The sequence below is a fragment of the Meles meles genome, chromosome 12 (assembly GCF_922984935.1).
Source record: "Meles meles chromosome 12, mMelMel3.1 paternal haplotype, whole genome shotgun sequence".
Lineage (NCBI taxonomy): Eukaryota > Metazoa > Chordata > Mammalia > Carnivora > Mustelidae > Meles > Meles meles.
This window is the reverse complement of record NC_060077.1, coordinates 16,037,510-16,057,388: the sequence shown is the minus strand read 5'-3', so window position 1 is coordinate 16,057,388 and position 19,879 is coordinate 16,037,510. Positions and strand designations below refer to the sequence as shown.

Below are 19,879 nucleotides of genomic sequence, written 5' to 3'. Positions count from 1 at the left end.
ACGGGACATGAAGGCTTCACCCATGAGTCCAACCTCACAGGCACCACATGGGTAGATGAGGCGCATATGGAGGCCCTCTGCAGCAGCCGGAGGAGCCGTGCCCTGGGGGTCCATGCAGGCCGGGTCTCACAGAAGACAGAACACATGGGGCAGGAAGCACGCTGGGGTGCCAGGAAGGCCTGGGATGCTCTCGGGTGACCTTGGGACGCCTGCGGCACCAGCCCGGGCTGAGGGGCTGAAACACACTGGATCAGCCAGCAGGCCCACTCAGACGTACCTCCCAAAGCTTCTGCACTGCAGCGCTCTGGGCAGGTGCTGCCCTCCGGGAGGCTGAGGACTGGATGTGAGCTTCCCTGCCGCCTGGCCGGAGACCCTCACCACACACGATCATCTCACACACGTGGGGCACCTCATACACCTGACTCCTGCCTTTCCCCCAGAGCATCTCCAAGAGTGTTTTGTGTCTGGAAAGGAGAGCTGCTACATTCCAAGGCTTCATGGCATTCACAGAGTGACACACAGGCAGCAAACATTTATACATGTCACCTGTCACAAGGAGACTGACCCCGCTAGAGAAATGGCCCGAGCCCCAGCAAGTCCGCCCACTCGGTGGGCAGCGATCGCGTGGACAGGCCCCTGGAGTCACACTGTACAATCCGTCCCTTTTAAGGCAGGCAACCTGAGGCCCAGAGGGAGAAGGGATGTCACAAGGCCACTCGCAGGTGCTGGCCGGACCCTTGCCTGCCCTGTTCGCCTAAACAGCTCAAGTCGCCCAGCCTCGGGCCACGGGGCCAGCAGGAAAGCGGAGGCCTGTCAGGGCAGCTTCAGGCTTCAAGCAAATCATATAGTAGCTTTTAAAGACACGTTCTCAGGGGCACCTGGGTGGCTCAGTAGTTGAGCGTCTGCCTTTGGCTCAGGTCATGATCCCAGGGTGCTGGGATCGAGCCCCACATCGGGCTCCCTGCTCAGGGAGGAGCCTGCTTCTCCCCCTCCCACTCCCCCTGCTTGTGTTCCCTCTCTCACTGTGACTCTCTCAGTCAAATGAATAAATAAAATCTTTTTTAAAATAAATAAATAAATAAAGACATGCTTTCAGAAATATAAATTAAATTCCTCTCAAGATTTTGATGAGCTAAGACAGAATTAACTACAAGTCACGCTGTTAAGGGAGAAATACAGAACAGCATGAATCCTAAGTTAAATGGGTCTCACCCCATCCAGACACACTCTCCCACCTACATACGGACACTCCTGAGGGGAAATGAGCACAGGCTTCTGTGGGGGGAAGGAGGAAACCACTCGGGGCGGACACCACTCTGTTTCTTTTTTGGATTCTGAAGATTTTGCAACATGCACAAATTGTCTTTTTTTTTTTTAAAGATTATTTATTTGACAGACAGAGATCACAGAGAAGCAGGCAGAGAGAGAGGAGGAAGCAGGCTCCCCGCTGAGCAGAGAGCCCGATGCGGGGCTCGATCCCAGGACCCTGGGATCATGACCTGGGCCGAAGGCAGAGGCTTTAACCCACTGAGCCACCCAGGCGCCCCACAAATTGTCTTTATATGATTTCACGTTAGGAAAAAGTGAAAAGAAAAAAAAGTCACTTGAAATCCCAACACCCAGGCGCGCACACACACACACACACATGCACACACACACATGGGTGTACACACCCCACCACATATTCCTTCTCTCGATCTACAAAAATGACCACACTTGTAACTCTGCAATCTGCTTCTCTCACTCAACGTATCACAACCCTCTTTCGGTATCAATGAATATGTTTCCATCTACATAAGAATATTCATTATATCCCTCCTAACAGCTGCAAAAATTCAGGATGCACCATACAGTACTCAATGAATTCCCTTCTACCGGGCACATAGGTAATTTCCAGCTTCTAGCGAGCATAAACGACGCTACAACAAATGTTCTCATACCTGGCCAATCCTTATTACTTACAGATTCTGTATCTGCAAATGCTCCTCCTCACTAACACTGATGACCTCAGGAGCAACACTCAGGGTGCTCTCGAGGTCATTGGAGAACACGAGCCACGCGGTGGAAATCTCGAGACACCCCACACGCACGTCCCCAGCCACAGTGCCACAAGGCAATGCCCTGCTCTGGTTTCGGCACTCAAGACAGAGAAGACCGGGAGAGAGCGCGGGGAGGGGAAGGCGGTGCAAGGGGCTCTGGCTCAGGACCCAGCTGCACTGCACCCATTGGGGGGCTGCTCCAACAAGTCCATTAACACTCCAAAACCTCGTTTTCTCTTCCACAAGATGAAGACAACAGAATCTACCAGAAAAGGGTTGTTTCCAGAATATAAGACCATAATTGATGTGAGATACGTGTGTGTGGGTGTGGGTGTGGGTGTGTGTGTGTGTGTGTGTGTGTCTCCCCCAATGGTTCCGTAGTCACTAACTCAGCAACTTCCTAGAACTTAACTATCCTGAACAAGAAGAACCAGCTGTGCACAGATGTGCGCCCTGCTGTTTACTGGACAAACTCAAGGCAGCGGACCTGTCAGGTCCAAGGCCGTGCACGCTTACAGGGGGCCAGCCTGGTCGTGCCCCACTTCCCCTGCTTCCTCCCAGAACCCCCCACGGTGCAAGCGCTACCTGAGATGGAGCCCAGGAGGACGCTGCTCTTAATGCACTGGTAGACGTAGTCATAGCTCTCGGCTTTCAGAGGGGAGCCGGTGGACAGGATCGTGTGAAGTGTCTGGAGACTGTGGGTTTCCACTAGGGGGAAGAACCACAGAGCGATTAAAACGAGACCCGACGCCCCTGTTCTGGCTCGCGTGCAGGAAACAGGTAAGAGGGCAGCTCTGGATTCCTTGGCTGGCAGGACGGGGAGGAGGCCAGGCGTCCTGAGGGGCACACTGACCTGGCTTCAATTGTTTCTCTTCAAGGACGGCCAGCCACTTGGCACCCGTTCCAAGGATGGTGATGCTAAGGGCACAGGACGGAAAGAAAACAGAAACTCTCAAGGCTTTTGCACATTCCATGCTCCAGAGCTTTTTAAAATTAGTGACTTGCTTCTGGCAAGTTTGCAAAATCCAAGACACATATTTGTCTGGGCTGAATTAATACCTAGTGTTCAGTAAACACCTGTGTTGACTGCGGGTTCAGCAGGGACAGGCCGGCGCACTGACTCCCAACACACTTGGAGCCCCGGCCCCCTGAGCACATGGCTCCGTGTGACAGACGGCGACTCGCACACCAGCCCACATGCCTCCCAACGGCAGGGTATTTGCCCTTTGGGGACTAAAGGAGGCCAGAAAACCGAGACCCCTCAAGTCCCAGCACCACGCGAGCCCCTTCCGCGTAGGTGCAGAGGGCGGCGGGACCTTCTGTGGGAGCAGGGCCCCACCCCGTTCTGAAGTGACTTAAATAACTTTAAATGATGCAGCTCTTCTCGTTTCGAATGTTCAGAGTCTACGGTCCTCTGCCCCATGACCGCTCAGAGAACAACGCCAGATGGAGAAGTAGTCGCTGCGTTTCCAGGGGCGAGCACTCCTGATGGCTCCAGCAGCCAGGCGGCCCTGGACCAGCAGACCAGTTTCGTAACTAAACAGTGCCCTCTCTCTCAGGCCCAAAGGAGGCTGCAAACATCAAAGTCCCTTGGCATCCCTCTGGGCAGCCAAAACCTTATTCCCCCACCCCTGGGTGGGAGACGGCCACATGCTGTCTGGCGTCGGGGTGGTTGGGCTGGGAAGAGCCCTCGAGCCTGCTGTCCTTCGTCCCTCCCGGCCCCCCTCTTCACCACCACCGCCTGGTCGCCAGAAGCCCCCCGCCGAGACCTCAGGCACCTCCCGGGTTGCTGTACCCTAGAGGTGGCTGCTTCGGGAGGGGAGGCCGTGGGGAGCCGTGTACACAACCCTCCCACGTCCCCCATGGTTACTGCATTAACTCGGGCAGGATGATTCCCAAACTCAAGACCACCTCTGAGCACTAAGGTGTCACCCTTCAGGAACGGCTACATTTTCACAGAAGACCAGGCGTGCCTGCAGCCTCTGATGGCGGAGCAATGACCGTCCACGGCACCAGGATCTCCCACCCCAGCCACACCAAAGCAACATTCCCCTTGCTGCTCATCCCCTTGCCCGCCCCCCTACCAAAATCAAAGGCTCTCTGTGGTTCTTTCCTTATCCCTATGAACCCTGACCTTGGCAATGCACGGAAACTCCAACCAGGTGCTGGGCCTGGGTCACAGGCCTGCGTGTCTCAAGAACGGGAAGGTCTCCCCACCCAACCCTAGGGCTTGCAGGAGCCGCGTAAAACCACACTGAGCCGACAAAGCACGGGAGCTTGGTGTGGGTGCTCAGTGCTGTGTATTTTTAGGGATAACGGCTAGGGATCTGCACAAAGCACCAGGCGGCTTCCCAGCTGGACAGGAGCCGCCCCCCATGCCCCACAGACAGCTCATAGACAGCCCCTCCGAGGCCGCCCACCCCATGCCTGGGTAACTCCATCTGCCTAAGACCCACCAGTCTCCCACTGCCCTCTTCCCCTGGCCCCCACAACGCATTCTCCACTCAGGAGCAAGACTTTGCCTTCACAAACACGAACCTGGGCTGTGTTGTTCCAAACGTTTCAGGGGTATCCCGTTTCGTGCAGAAAAGCCCCCACCGTCCAAGGTGGACTGAGAGTGCCCGAGGGACCAGCCTCCACCCCCACCCCCCGGCCGGCCCCACATCCACTCTTCACATTCATAGCACCGGGGTCTCCTTCCCTCGCACACCTATCCCAGCCCCACCTGAGGGCCCGGGGGCTCACCATCCCTCTGCCTGGAGCGTGTTTTGTGTCCTCTCCCCAGGCCTGAGTTTAGGCCCCAGGGCCCTTGCCTCCAGGGGAATCCCAGACCTCAGGGCACCAACAGCACTTCTTTCTCTCTCCTCTTCCCCCTATTCGCATGCAGGCCCACAAGGGCAGGGACAAGTCACCTCCACCACTGCACTACTGTGCATGCCTCAGAGCCCCGCAGGGCACGTGGCACGGAGCAGACAAGGTGTGGACGTGACCCTGGCGGGCAGCTGTCTAGCAAGTCCACTCTGCCACATAAGCTGGCCAGGCCCCACCGTGTGCCCCCGGGGCCTCTCCCACCCAGAGACAGGTGACACAGGGAAACTCGGGTGGCTGGCCTGGGTACAAGAAAAGCCTGGACAAAAGACCCCAGAGCTCTGGCCCGAACTCTAACCCAAATATTCCCCGAGCCAGACTCCTAGAGCCCAGAAAAACACCCCAAATGACAAAATCCATCTTTCTTTCTTTTTTTTGTTTTTTTTTAAAGATTTTATTTATTTGAAAGACAGAGATCACAAGTAGGCAGAGAGGCAGGTAGAGAGAGAGGAAGGGAAGCAGGCTTCCTGCTAAGCAGAGAGCCCGATGCGGCGCTCGATCCCAGGACTCTGGGACCATGACCTGAGCAGAAAGCAGAGGCTTTAACCCACTGAGCCACTGAGGAGCCCCAGAAAATCCATCTTTTAAAAGAACCTCACTGGGGCGCCTGGGTAGCTCAGTCAGTTGGATGTTGGCCTTCGGGTCAGGTCATGATCCCAAGGTCCTGGGATGGAGCCCCCCACCGGGCTCCCTGCTCAGTGAGGAGCCTGCTCCCTCTCCTCCCCACTCATATCCTCTCTCGTGGTTTCTCTCTCTCCCAAATAAATAAATAAAATCTTAAAAAAGAAAAAAAAGAAAAGAACTTTGCGTCTACAAAATAAATGTTCTGTTATCAGATATGTTAGTAAGTCTCTGGGCCAACATGTTAAAATCATCCAAGATTTCATTCGTACATTAGCCCAGGTTAGTTAAAAACCCAGGAGCCCTGAAATGGCCCACAAGGACCCTGCTGTCCAGCTTGGGAAAGCCGCTCCTCTTGCACTGACACGTAAGATTTTATGTGACCATATATAACTTGGTTTTAATTTTCAGTGGGGGGGGGGTGCGCACAAGTGAAGGTCAGATGAAGGTCTCCCCCCACACCTGACCTGCACCCCTCCCTCCATGGCCATTGGCAGTCAGAGCAGGTGTTCAAGGCCCGCAGTCCTCCCATGCACCCCACCCCCAGCTCCCACCCGACTGCAGACCTGCACCGACCTCCAGGAACAGAGCAGGGACGCTCCCGGCCAGGTGCAGAGCAGCCCTCTGATGGCCAAGGCCACATCTCCAGCAGCGTCTGGGGCATGAGCCAGCAGGGCTGCTGGAAGGCAGATGCTTAGGACATGACCTGTGACTGCTCAGACTCACACATACATGCACCCACCCCCACGTGCACCCACAACCACACCTTGCTCACATGTATGCACACACACTTTCATGTACTTGCACACACTCACCCACACATGCAGACACATATACTCTTGCCCACGCATGCATGCACTCTGCATACCTGTGCACACATGCAAACACATACACAAATGTGCGCGCACGCACACACACACACACAGAGCTGGGTTGTCCTGGGGCCCTTCATCCTTTAAATTCATTAGCACTGAGCCCCAATAATGCACATTTTCTATCCGTCTTCCTGTTACACGCACACAGACAGACAGACAGACACACCCAGACACGCACACACCCCAGAAAGTGTGCCCACCTGGAGGCCAGCTCCCGGGTATAAAGGGTAAAGCTCTTAAAGTCATCTAAGTTCCCAGGGATTCGATTAACCTTTTGCTGGAAACAGTCTCATTAGGAAATAACCTTCCTTGCCAATATTGTGAGCCAAATGTCAGAATTTAAATATTACCCAGGCCGGGCAAAGTTATATTTGAAATATTAATGACCAAGAATTTAAAAACATTAGTGGCTCCTTCTGTCTCCCCACCGTGAACAGACTCAAACTGAGAGTGAGGCGCATGTTTCAGAGCATGGGAGCTTCCAGGCCCCCGGAGCTCTGCAGCTTCCGTGTTCTTGCTCCCGGAGCCACGATCATTAGCCCGACGGTGACCACGGGCCGCAAGGGGGCGGATCTTCCACTGGTTCTGATGAATTCATCCTCAGAGAGAGCACTCCCAGAACGGTCCCCTGACACTGTCCCCAGTGATGATGAGGAGGGGAACCGGGAGAGGGAAGGAGGGCCCAGCCTCCTTTCCTACGCTCTGCCCCTGCTCCCTAGGATCCCAGCTTGTCACCTGACCGAGAAACCAGCCAATAGCAGGATGGCCTGGAGGCACAGACGCCCTCCTGCAGCACCCGTAGGAGCATTTTGGAGCAACCTTGTGACGGGTCCAAGGAGACTCCAGGGGACGGCTGACAAAGGCAGGACTGTCCTCTTGCCACGGGCCTTGGAAGGCCGGCTGGCAATGGGAAGCCCAGACCCTGGGAATGCCCCAGTGCTGGGCTCTGCCCCTGCCCTTCACAGGCATATCCACACCATCCCTGAACTGCCTGTTTTACCCCCCACCCCACCCTGGAGCTGGGGGAGCCCGGCATGAGGGAGAACCCTCACTGGCCCTGACTCCCTTTCTCCTGGAATTTTCCAGCAGCTCTTAGGTTCCACAGTTACAGATACAAGATCACATTCCCTCTCCTGATTTCCCGAAGTTTCAAACTCACTCCCGGTCCTTGGGGTGGCCCCCATCTCCTTGGTCGGTCCCTGTGAGGGCTACCTGCCCCTTCCTACCCTCCTTGGCAACTTCAACCCCCTCGCCCTCCCACGCCCTCTCATGCCTTCCCACAGCCTCCCACACCCTCCCTCGCCCTCCCTCGCCATCCGTGCCCACCGAGGGGCCAAGCACTCCTAAGACGGCACCAGCACTACGGCGGTCAATAGCAGTGCGGCTCTGTGGCGAGCATGGTGTCCTAGCACCTACCCTATCCTGTCAACCAGGTCCCAGAGCACGTTGGGCGTGGGCACCAGCGGGGAGCCGTCATACAAGACCACAGCCGCCCCGGTGGCAAGAGCGGACACCATCCAGTTCCACATCATCCAGCCGACCTGGGACAGACAAAAGGAACACAGTGTCAACCGAGCGCCAGGCTAGGTGCCCTCACCTCTGTCCCTCAGTGTCTCACATCCCGACTCCGAGCCAGCGGTCTGCAAGGACCACCCATCCCCGATGCACGAGGCTCACCCCAGCATTTCCATGCCTAGAGTGTCTCGTACAGATCCACACACACGCGCACGCTAAGACGGGTCAAAGGGTGTTTCCCGCAGCCTCACTGGGGACAACGGAAGCCAGAGAGCAAGGAGAGGTGGTCCCGCCAACACAAAAGGGGTCCCACACATGCACACGTGCTGTGGAACACCACAGGCCAAACCTGTGAGGCCGCATCGGACGTTTGGAACAGCACGTGGCAAGCTTTCAGGAGCCAGCCCACCGCGGCCGTCCACAGGAATGTGGCCCGCAGTGATGGGGACCAGTCTCTGAGACGAGCTTCTGTGTCGAACAAGCCAGTGTGGGGGCTGCAGCATACCCACACCCACAGCCCCGGGCAGGCCTCCACATGGGCCACGGGCCACAGGGAACACACGGACCACATGTGTGAGCAAGATGTGTCCTGCCCCAGGAGGACACTGACGGCTCACCACACACACACGTGTGCCATGTGAAATGTTTCCCGTACACAAGTAAGGCCTCGTTTGTTGTTGTTATTTAAGAAAAATTTTAGGGCAGAAAGAACTGGCCACAGCATTCCCATCCATGCAGGGGAACTTGTGGGTGTTTCCAGAGCTGAACCAACACAGCGAGGGAGCCAGGAGCCGGAGGAAAGCTCCAGCAGGAGCCTCCGCCAGCAAGGCAGGGTGGCCCGCCCCCCTCTCCCGTGCCCATGAGCAGATCCCACAGCGAGGACTGGGGACCACGGAAGGCACCCCAAGCAGCCCTCTGGTACAGCGCGGCTGAGAACCCCCAGACGAGGGCACTTAAGAGACAACCAGCACAGAGCCTCAGCAAGCAGGCCACTGACGGCCTGGGGGACAGGCTCAAGAACCCAGCAGACCCCTGAGAGGCTGCCTGTCCTTCCCCTCAATGACACCAGCACTGGGGGCACCCCAAACCTCAAGTTTATTAAGCTTCCTTTTAACAAGGTTTTAATATCCCTAGTTGAGTTTTTTCACTAAGGAATTTTTTTTTAAAGATTTTATTTATTTATTTTGACGGAGAGAGAGAGATCACAAGTGGGCAGAGAGATAGGCAGAGAGAGAAGTGGAAGCAGGCTCCCCACTGAGCAGAGAGCCTGATTCAGGGCTCAATCCCAGGACCCTGAGACCATGACCTGAGCCGAAGGCAGAGGCTTTAACCCACTAAGCCACCCAGGCACCCCACTAAGGAATTATTCTTAACAAAAGAAACCAGTGCGGGGCAGCCCGAGCAGCACAGTGGCCCGGCGAACTCACTATCCAAGGAAGCTGTTAAAGTCAGTCAGTAAGAGACACAGTGTAGGCCTGGCTCGGGGCGCTGGGACCCCCGCAGCCACTACCAGCCACGGCTGGGGGGCACCAGCATGCCCCACGGAAAAAGCTACCTGCCCATCCCTCCCGGGCAGGATGCTTCAGGAAAAGTGAAATGCCTCTGGGACAACCACTCCAGATCTCAGCTCTTATTACGTACTTGCCCTCAACGTACAACCCTGGCGTTTTAAACTCCGAGTCTCAGGGAGGCAGCTAAGTTTGACATCATCGCACCTGCCAGGTCTCCCCACAATTCAAAAGACGCTCCATCAATGCTGATAGGCTTTCCATGTGTAAAGGGCCCCAGAGCCTGGCGGTGCCCAGCACCACTGGCCTGCCTGTGGGGAGGGCAGGAGGATCCGGGTTATATCCCTGCAGCTGAGGGAGACCCCAATCCCTGGGCCCAAGCCCTTGATTTTCAGCTAGACACACCGAGCAATGAGGCAGCCCGTGCACGGCTACACACTCAGGGTGCCCCTGGACTCCCTCTCCCGGGAGTGCGTGGAGTCACAGGCTCCGTCCCCAAGGGCACAGCCAAGGCCCTGGCCACCAACCTCACAGGCCGGGAGCATGCCTCCAACATTCCGGTTCCTTAAAAACTCAGCACCGAGGGCACCTGGGTGGTTCAGTGGGTTAAGCCTCTGCCTTCGGCTCAGGTCATGATCTCAGAGTCCTGGGATCAAGCCCCACATCAGACTCTCTGCTCAGCGGGGAGCCTGCTTCCCCCTCTAACTCTCTGCCTGCCTCTCTGCCTACTTGTGATCTCTGTTGAATAAATAAATAAAATCTTTTTTAAAAAAAGCAAAAACAAAAAAACTCAGCACGGAATTGTCATCCAAGGAACAGAGCTAACTCACTGAAACCTCTTGATGTTTGCAATTGGGAAAAGCCAACTTCGAGTGTTCGTCTCTTAGGATAAAAAACACCGTTTCCTTTAACTTGTCTGAAGTGTTCATCGCACAGAGTTCACAAGGACAGGAGTGTTCCCAGCTGCTCGAACCTGAGCTTTGGTTTAATGATGCGTATCCCACACGAAACCAGGAGAATGTGCTAGAGGCAGGCCCCCATCCACCCCACGTCCCAGGGACGTCTGACCCGGACGACACTGGCTTATGCTGTACTGTCTCCTTTCCCTTGGCTCCTGGGCAGTGAAAGCCACAGTCTTCCCAGGATTCTAGTGAAACGCCTCAGTGAGAAGGGAGGTGGCTCAGCAGACCAGCCAGGTACCTGGGCTCAGCTACCAGGTAGCCTGGAAAGGATTCGAGGCAGAACAGAACTCCTTCTGTGAGGAGGGTGGCCGGGTGATATTGTAAGTTGAGCGTCCAACACTTGATTTCAGCTCAGGTTGTGATCTCAGGGTTGTAGGATCGAGCCCCACACCAGGCTCTGTGCTCAGTGGGGAGTCTGTTTGTCCCTCTCCCTCTGCCCCTCCCCGTTTGCATGCTCCTGCACTCTCTCTCTCTCTCTCTAAAAGAAATAAAATTAAGTCTGGGAGGGGAGCGGTCTCCTGTGAGGAGACCTCTGTGAGGACGGCACCAGCCAGAGCAGGTCTCCTGTGAGGCGTCCTCTGTGAGGACGGCACCAGCCAGAGCAGGCACGGGCTCGGCGTGAGGGCAGCCTGAGCTGCATGCCCATGCCCACGGCAGGGACAGGGGGCCTCCCAGGCCGGTCCTGCAATGCAGAGCAGCCCTGGTCCCCAGGATAGGCTCGGGCCCAACCTGGCCTCCACACCTGGACCCCCTGCTGTCACAGTAATTGGGAGCGCCATCTGTATACATTTCCTATTTCCATTCCAACAAACTGCCACAAACAGTGGCCTAAAACACCACAAATTCATTATGTGAGCGTTCTAGACGTAGAAGTCCATAATCAAGGTGTCGGCAGGACTGTGCTCCTTCTGGAAGCTCCTTGTCTTTTCCAACTTCAAAAAGTCACTCATATCCTCTGGCTCGTGACCCCACACCACTCTGACCCTCACCCCATCTCTGTCTCCGATGCTGACCCTTCCGCCTTCCTCGTCCCAGGACCTGTGTGCTCCCGTCGGGCCCACCCGGCTAACACAAGAGAATGCCCCCTCACCAAACCTCTGACTGAATCATACAGGCCCTGAAGGGACCAAAGCTCAGTCCCCTGACTCCCGGCGCCCCCCGAATCCCACTTACCGTGGTGTAATAGAGCAAGACGTCGCTGCTGCCCATGTTGCCGTGAAGGATGTGCTCCTTCAGGTGCTGGATAAGGGTGCCCTGGGGAGAGGCGGAAGAGCAGCGTGAGCAAACATGGCCCAGACGCAAAGCCCCGGGAAAGAAGCCAGCCTCCCTTTCCTTTCCCAGAGGAAGCCAACTACTGAGCATGCTGGAGTGGATAAGCAGGACTCCCGCGGTGCCCTGTGCCCTGACCCGAGAGTCCGCAAGCGACTGGCTCCAGCCGCCACGGACATCTGGAACAGTGTGGGACCCTAAGCCCAGGCAGAGGGGAGCGGGGAGGCAAAGTCAAGGCCGGGGCAGAAGGACGGGAGCACAGCACGCAGACTCTGCAGCGCAGGAACGGGACGGCCTGGGGTGGGGATGCAGCTGCCATGCCTGCATGGGTTCTGCAAGCCTCGCAGCATGATACCCTGCTTTCAGCCCAAACGTCTGGTTAGACCCCAACCCCCAGCACCTACCACTGTTTCTCTACAGCAGGTGTGCACACACCCAATGCTCCAGAGGGGACAGCGCGATGAGGCCCCTGCCTGCCCTCAACTCTCCAGCCGCTGTGCACCCACCTCCTGTGTGTGTTTCCACGTGAACGCCTGGCCTCTCAGCATGGATTTATTTACGCTGCTTCTTTACCTGCACACATGGCCTGCACCTTTACCTGCACACTGTGCCTTCTCCGCACACCACACCTCGGAGCTCTCTATCCGGCCCTGACAGCGCCCTCGTGTTTTATTTTCAGCTCTGTAATACTCCACTGCCCACACTCCGCCTGCCGAACTCGTCCTGTCTGCAGCTCCCAGTGGGGAGGAAGCACCCCACCTCCGAGCACTGAGCGGAGGGCATAGCAGGGGGCCCCACGCCAGCCACTTAGCATCCCCTGGCCTTGGTGCTCCCATCTGTGCGTGGATCTCATGCACAATCCCAAGGCTACAGGAGGCACTGCCCCTCAAAGGCCCCTGCATAGGGCCGGCCACCACACTTCCACAGATGGGAGCACCTGGCTGGTGGCAACAGGTCCCCTTGTCTAGGGCCTATCGGGGCTGAAGCAAGGACCCACGTATCACAAGCAGCCTTTACAATCGATTCTCTTTGTACCTAAGAGATATGAAAACAAGCCAGTAAGGCTTGAAAGGGAGAGAATCCCTTCAAAAGCTCAGTGGAAACAACCCTACCCAACGAAGTCTCCAACTCAAGAGCCAGAGCTCCTACTCCAGAGCACGTCCAGAACAGAGGCCACCACCAGGCCCATGAGGAGCAGCAGGGACCAAGCCACTTGGGGGCCGGGCAGACAGAGGCTTCGGGGGGGCACACAGGACCTTTCTGAAGGTCCCCAAGGCCACGTGCAGACACAGGTCTCTGGTGGCTTTCTGGAGCATGCAGAGCCCCCCCACCCGAGCGGGTCACACACTTCGGTGCAAAGTCGCACAACACAGCACTCTGCCTCGGAGTGTGGAGGGGCAGGGGCACCTTCTTGGGGACAATCACTTCAGGAACTCTTTGAGTGAACATGAAACATCCACACGCCACCGACAGGGTCAGGGGCTCCCTGATGACAGGAGCCCACGGCAAAGCCCCCTCCCGGATTCTTACTTAAAATCATCATTCAGTTTAGACCTGTTTCTTCATCAGTGTGGTCTGCTTCGAGCCTGGCCTATTTATAACCCTACATCTGTTCGCCTGTGCCTTCTCCTCCTCCTCTCAGGCGGCACAAAACAAGCCAGGCTTGGCTTCTCTCTCAAGAGTCTCTCTGAATGAACCGTAATTCACAGCGGTAGTTTTGCTCTTAATTTTTAAGTATTTATGGCTGAGTCTGAGGGGAAGGAAGTATGAGCAATGTGACTTTGTGCATCTCAAGCAAAAAGAGGAATTTAATTTCATAGAAAGAAGAGGGAAGCTGCTTTCTGAGACCTGAGACCTCTTGTCGACTCGGAAAACACAAACCTGCCAACGAAGAACAGCAGCCCCGGTAAAGCCAGGGGCTGGCCCTCTGTCCCCTCGCTGTGGCCCTCCGTCCCGCCATCTCCAAGGTTCCTGTCAAGGGAACTCTTGAACAGAACAAGCAAGATGCTTAGTCACTTCTTTGGAGAGGCAAGAGCCCAGGGAAGACAGAATAAATATGATTTTTCCTGACTTTTCCATACTCCAAATATACCAGGCATGATGATTTTATGAGCAAGCCACATTATATCTAATACATTTTTATATTCCTTGCCTAAAAAAGTGACATTCGCTATGCTAAAAGCACTAAAAATAAAAGTGTAGTTAGACATTTCAGTTTTTCCTAAAATGTCTGTTGTTTTGCCACACATACCCCACCCTTGTCTACAAGGTTTCTAAAAACGCTCCTCTCTATAGCTCGTTAACAGGCCTGTGACCGGGCGGACCAGAGCTCCCCTCTCCAGGGAAAATGTGATTCCAGCCACCAAAGCAAATGACGTCTTGGACTCTGAATACACCCAACGTGATCTCATAAAACGGGATGGTTTGAACAAAGTCAACTCACTCCTGCAAAAGGGCAACTCGACTCGGCCTGGCCAGCGTTACTGGCAGAAGTAAAGGCTTCGCCCCTGACGTCCCCCTCCCTTCTGCCCTGTGGCTTCCTGAGAAGTCGCCCACGGGCTCCTGGTGTATCTGCCAGCTCTGTGTCAGCTGGGATCAGACTCGCAGTGAATCCAGAGCCAGGTAATAAGGGAACCAAGCTCACTCCTTTCCCCATTCTGATGGAAGCACTCTGGGGAAAGCTGTGTAAGGCTTTAAAATGATTCAAATGTAAATGTCCCCTTTTTATGGAAGGGATTCAGACTGCTTCTAGGCAGAGAGAACATCTGTAAAAGCTAAGTCAACTAGAATAAGAGAAACATCATATTTGATTTTCAAATGCCACCATCTTCTCGAGCAATAGCCAGAAAGCCGTCTGTGAACAGCTTTCTCCTCTCGGATAATCCCCTTCTTCTGAGCAGGAGAGAAGGCTATGACCAGGTGTGACCCAGAGCCTGTGGGTTTTTCTCCTCCCTCTATGCCAAGCTACCTGAGGGAGAAGTGAGAAAGTGGGTCTGGAGAGAGCTGCAGAGCGGGCAGGCCAGAAGCCCGGGGCATCTGGAATGAGTGCCAGGGGCGCGGAGCCCAGGGAGGGGGCTGGGCCGAGGCCGGCCCAGGAGACGTCGGAGCTCCAGGCGGGGACTGTGCCCGAGTCAGAAAGAAGCTTCCCCGTCAAGGCCAGGAGTGCAGTAGGCAGACAGGAGGAGGCCAGGAGGGAGCACGTCGTAGAAAAGTACCAAATGGACCAGGAATGGTAGCTCTGAAGAGTGACCTGGTTAGGTGCCAAGAACACAGTCCACGGACAGTGGCGCCTCCTGAATGACAAGCGGAGAAAGACACAGCATCCAGGAGGCGACGCCCAGACCTAAGCAGTGGGAGGCACCCACCGCCACAAGACTTGAGCTGCGCCCCCAGAACACAGGTGTTCTGAGGGCCGCTCTGGAGTGCAGGCCCTGGGGGGAGTGGAGCACTCAGACAGGGCCACATGTCACATGACAGCATCCCACGGATGCCCGCCTTCCTGAACACGGCGACCCGATGAGGGCTCTGTGCAGGAGCGTGCTTACGGCTGAGAGACGCATGCTCAAGGACTCAGAGTGAACGGCCGGACTCTGCAACTAATGCTCAGGGTGGGGGACAGCAAAAAGCAGAAGTGTGTGTGTGTGTGTGTGTGTATGTCTGCGTGTGTGGGTGTGTCTGTATCAGTGTGTGCCTGTGTGCTTGTGTGTCTATGCATCTCTGTGTCTGCGTGCCTATGCATCTGTGTGTGTGTCTGTGTGTGCACCTGTGTGTGTAACTATATGTGTGCCTGTGTGTGTATGTCTATGCGTGTGCCTGTGCGCCTGTGTCTGTGTCCATGTGTGCCTGTGTGTCCGCTGTGTATCCGTGTGTGTCTGTATGTGTCTGTGTGGGTGTCTGTGTGTCTCTGTCTGTTGTGTCTATATCTGTGTGTGTCTGTGTATCTCTATGTCTGTGTCTATGTCTATGTGTCTGTGTGTCTATGTCTGTGTATGTGCGTGTGTGTCTGTGTTTGTGTGTGTATGTCTGTGTCTCTGTGTCTATGGATCTGTGTCTGTCTGTGTGTGTCTATTTGTGTCTGTGTCCATGTGTGCCTGTGTGTCCGCTGTGTATCCGTGTGTCTGTACGTGTCTGTATGTCTATGTCTCTGTCTGTATATGTCTATATCTGTGTGTGTCTGTATGTGTGTCTGTATGTGTCTGTGTGGGTGTCTGTGTGTCTCTGTCTGTGTGTCTATATCTGTGTGTGTCTGTGTATCTCTATGTCTGTGTCTATGTCTATGTGTCTGTGTGTCTATGTCTGTGTATGTGCGTGTGTGTCTGTGTTTGTGTGTGTATGTCTGTGTGTATGTCTGTGTCTCTGTGTCTATGGATCTGTCTGTGTCTGTCTCTGTGTGTGTCTATTTGTGTCTGTGTGTCTGTGTCCATGTGTGCCTGTGTGTCTGCTGTGTATCCGTGTGTCTGTACGTGTCTGTATGTGTGTCTGTGTGTCTATGTCTCTGTCTATATATGTCTATATCTGTGTGTCTTTGTGTGTGTCTGTGTGTCTGTGTGTGTGTCTGTGTGTGTGTGCTCACACACAGAGACAGCAACCACACAGAAGCAGCTTTCAGAAAGCGCTCGGAGCAGATGCCGAGCACACAGAGGCTGGTGGAGTGCGGCGGCCGCACCAAGAGCCCACTGAGCCCTTCCTGCAGCTTCCCTACAGGTACGCGGTTGTTTCAAGCATAAAAGGTTCACTTCACTGATCGACAGGGACAGAATCTCAGGCTTAATAGCGAAGCATTTTCTCCAGGGCCTCTGTAAAGCCGGCCTCATGATGAAATATGCAGGGAAATAAGGACTGCGTGCTGTGGGCTGAACTGGGGGTCCCTGAAGTTGTACGCTGAGCCCGAGGCCCAGGACCTCGGAATGTGGCCTCGTTAAAGGAGGTGACAAAGTCAAGGAGCCCAGAGGGTGGGTCCTAATCTAATCTGACTGAGGTCCTTACAGGAAGAGGGATTTGGGACAAAACACGTGAGCCCAAGCATGTGCATGGAGGGAAGATGAGGTGAGGGCATGGGGAGAAGGCGGCCATCCACGAGCCAAGGTGCAAGCCCTCCGTGGAACCCACCCCTGGCCTCCCCAGCCTCAGACTTCCAGCCCAGTAACCATGAGAGGCACGTGGCTGTCTATGCCACAGCCCGGGGTGCTCAGTGACAGTGGTCAGAGCCAATGACTGTGGCCCGCGAGCTTCTCTCAGCTGCCGGCACTTTATACCGTGACCCGGAGGCTCTCCAGGGTTTTGATCCCAGCCCACGTGTAGCTCTGTCTGATCACGCCATAGAGCACACACACATCCACGCCTCTAACACGACGACCTCGTGCAACAACATGGGCACCTCTCCTAACCCTCGAGGTGCTCATGGCTGCTGCTCTCCCGGCTCCACTGCCTTCTTTGTGCAAGGCTGGCGGGCCCCCCCACCACGTTCACAAGCACCTACGGGGTCCTGGCCGCACTGTGGAAGTCAGGGGCTCACCCCAGGGCCTCCACCCCCATCCCGGCAGTGACAGGCGCCCCAGCAGCGCCTGGAACAGCAGCTCCATGTGCCCGAGCTCAGACTCAGACCTCCACGCTCCCCGCTGACACCTGCAGAGGAGCTGCACGATGGACTCTCTGGGGAGGGGGTGCAGACTGGTTGGTGGGGGTCTGGTTTTCACCAGCCAGGAGTCCCCAGGGGAGCAGACAGAGGGTGGAGACACATACCCCAGCAGAATGCACCATGCACTTGGGTGCCCCGGTCGTGCCCGACGAGAACATGATGAAGAGGGGGTGGCTGAAGGGCAGCTGCTCGAATTCCAGCTGCGGGGCCTGCGCGCCTTTCCCAGTTGCAAGAAAATCATCCAGGAACACGCTGTGGGCAGAACACACAGAGACAGACAGTGAACATTCCGGAAGGCTGGGTTGCATCTGCCGAGGCTTCCCAGGCTAGACGTGGCCGCTCGCTGCCCTCTACTGCTACCTTGTAGGATTTCCAAGGGAAAACTAACCTTGTTTGGAAGCTCTCTGGGAGAGAGGGGGAAAAGTCAGATCTCTATGAATTCGCATTCATGCTAATTGAAGGGAAATGCACTGAATGAGTGAAAATTCCAAGCTGCTTTATTAGCATGCTGACAAGACCAAGGGCTGTCTCTTCTGAGACTCTCTAGAGGGTTTTAACACGCACTGTGCACAAGGATCACTTAAATGAACACGTCCCGTTTGTAGGCAAACTCGGGGGAAGGGAGCTGTGCTGCCTGCTGTGTGGAACAGGGTGGGAAGGGAAGGACCGGATCCCTGAGCTCCTCCATGGGAAGGTTGGGGTGGCACAGTGGGGCTGAGATCTGAAGACCAGATCCCATGACAGAGATGCTTCTAGGCAAATGTATCACAAGTCCCGAGGAGGACAGCAGCTCAGTACAGATATCTGTCCAGAAACAAAATTAAGTCCCGCCGCTGACTACCACCTAAGAAATCCGCCCCCAAAGCTGACATAGGGCATCAACGCAGGTGGCCAAAAACCAGCGGAGGAGGAATAGATTTGTTTGCTGAGCAGGAACAGGACCGCTGAAGCCACAGGGCCACGTGGGAGAGGTGTTTTCTCTATGTTGAGATGAGCAGGAACACGGATCCTGGCGCTATTCTCTCCGCTGGCTTGAAAGGGAGAAGGGAGGGGGGAGGGGAAAAAAAAAAAAAAAACAACCCTGCCATTTTGACAAATGGAACCTTCTTTCCAGAAGGGGGAGAATCTGTTGAACTCAGCCTACAGCAATTTGCTAAGGATAATTACTCTGAAACCAAATGCATACACACGAGAGGAAAGAACCGTGCTATCTTGCAGGCGAAGGCATCCTTAAGGACGAGGCCGTCTCTTGGGGGAGGCGCAGAGGGTTAAAAAGGGCCTGCAGAATAATTCAACTCTGAGCAGTAAACAACAAAGCCTTCTGCTCCAGAGTGTCAGGAAAATTATTCACTGTGGAACTTTCCAGCAACGGAAGGTCCATTCCTCCGCCACCTCCCCTTCGGACCCCATTTACACCAAGTGTCCGATCTAATCGGATACTTCACACAGAGAAAACCCTTTTCTTCCAAAGGGTCTATAAATCACAGTAAATAGCAATTACTTTTGTTGCTCTTCTAAAAATGAAAATCCCAAAGGGCAGTCCCCCCCGCAACCCCAGGGCTCCAAGCCCGGGTGCGTTCTTGTTCTTAGTTTATCTGTGGCATCCAGCAATCAAAGATGAGCCAGGCGGGGGTCCCATTCTCCGGGTGGGACGGCAGGAGCTTTTCACATTGAATCAAGCTAAATGAAGTGGCTCACGGGATTCTACGGGATGCTCTCGTTCCGTATCAGCCACTGATGAACACATTCAGAAGGATAAAAGCCGGGCCACGGTGGGACCAGTAAGCCCATCTGGTCTTCCTCCGGCCCCTGTGCATTCTGGCCCCCGAGAGAAAGGCCGGGGAGCTGTGCGTGCAGTGGGAACTGGAACCGGGGCTCATCATCTGGCTGTCATTCATCACGGCTGGCAGGGCCCCCACAGTCTCAGGGACGACCCAAGTGCCGAGCCTGCCCGTAAGGCCCTGCACATCCTGACGCAGATACCCGTGGGACAGAGCGCACCTCAGCCTGCAGCTGTCCCCAACCCATCATGACAGACGGGACGGCCGGGGGCTACGCTAAGTGCACTTGGCCTGGTGTCCACTTACTGAAGAAAGTGCTGTTATCTCCCCATTTTACAGATGGGGACCCCAGGCACAGACAGGTGAATCCGTCACATGGGGTCACAGAGCTGAGACCACCGCCCTCACAGAAGAGTCACTTTGCTGGCAGCATCCTGTGGCCTCTGGAATCTGAGTACCGGCAGCTGTCCTCAAACCCTGCTCATCTGTCAAGGTCTCCTTCGGTCACCTCCCCTAGACCTCTGCCCTTTTCTCAGCCCCTGGGCACTTCCTGTCCACCTCCTGCCCCACAAGAAGCATGGCTGTGTCTGCTGGGCCCAGTGGTCACGGCTCACCCTCCCTGCAGGAGTGGCTCGTGCCTCCCACACGACCACAACCCCCGGAGCACAGCACCTAGATGTCCCCCCTCAGCACCCCTAGAGAGCAGCCTACACAAAATCCAAGCCACGTGTCAAAAAAGACCCCTGCAATCTCCTCCCTATCCCCCCGACAGGGCAAGAGGGAGTAAACACACCCGACCTCGG

The 19,879-nt window shown here is 55.4% G+C and overlaps 1 protein-coding gene across 1 annotated transcript in view; it reads right to left on the bottom strand.

Moving 5' to 3' along the window:
* The window catches only part of AACS (acetoacetyl-CoA synthetase), a 54,423-nt gene that overhangs the window by 11,579 nt on the left and 22,965 nt on the right, over positions 1 to 19,879 (bottom strand). The window contains exons 8-12 of the mRNA XM_046025876.1: positions 17,400 to 17,547; positions 11,562 to 11,642; positions 7,820 to 7,944; positions 2,893 to 2,957; positions 2,625 to 2,747 (exon numbers count right to left, since the gene is read on the bottom strand). Of these exons, the coding sequence (XP_045881832.1) occupies positions 2,625 to 2,747; positions 2,893 to 2,957; positions 7,820 to 7,944; positions 11,562 to 11,642; positions 17,400 to 17,547 (542 nt within the window). The remainder of the gene's footprint in view (positions 1 to 2,624; positions 2,748 to 2,892; positions 2,958 to 7,819; positions 7,945 to 11,561; positions 11,643 to 17,399; positions 17,548 to 19,879) is intronic.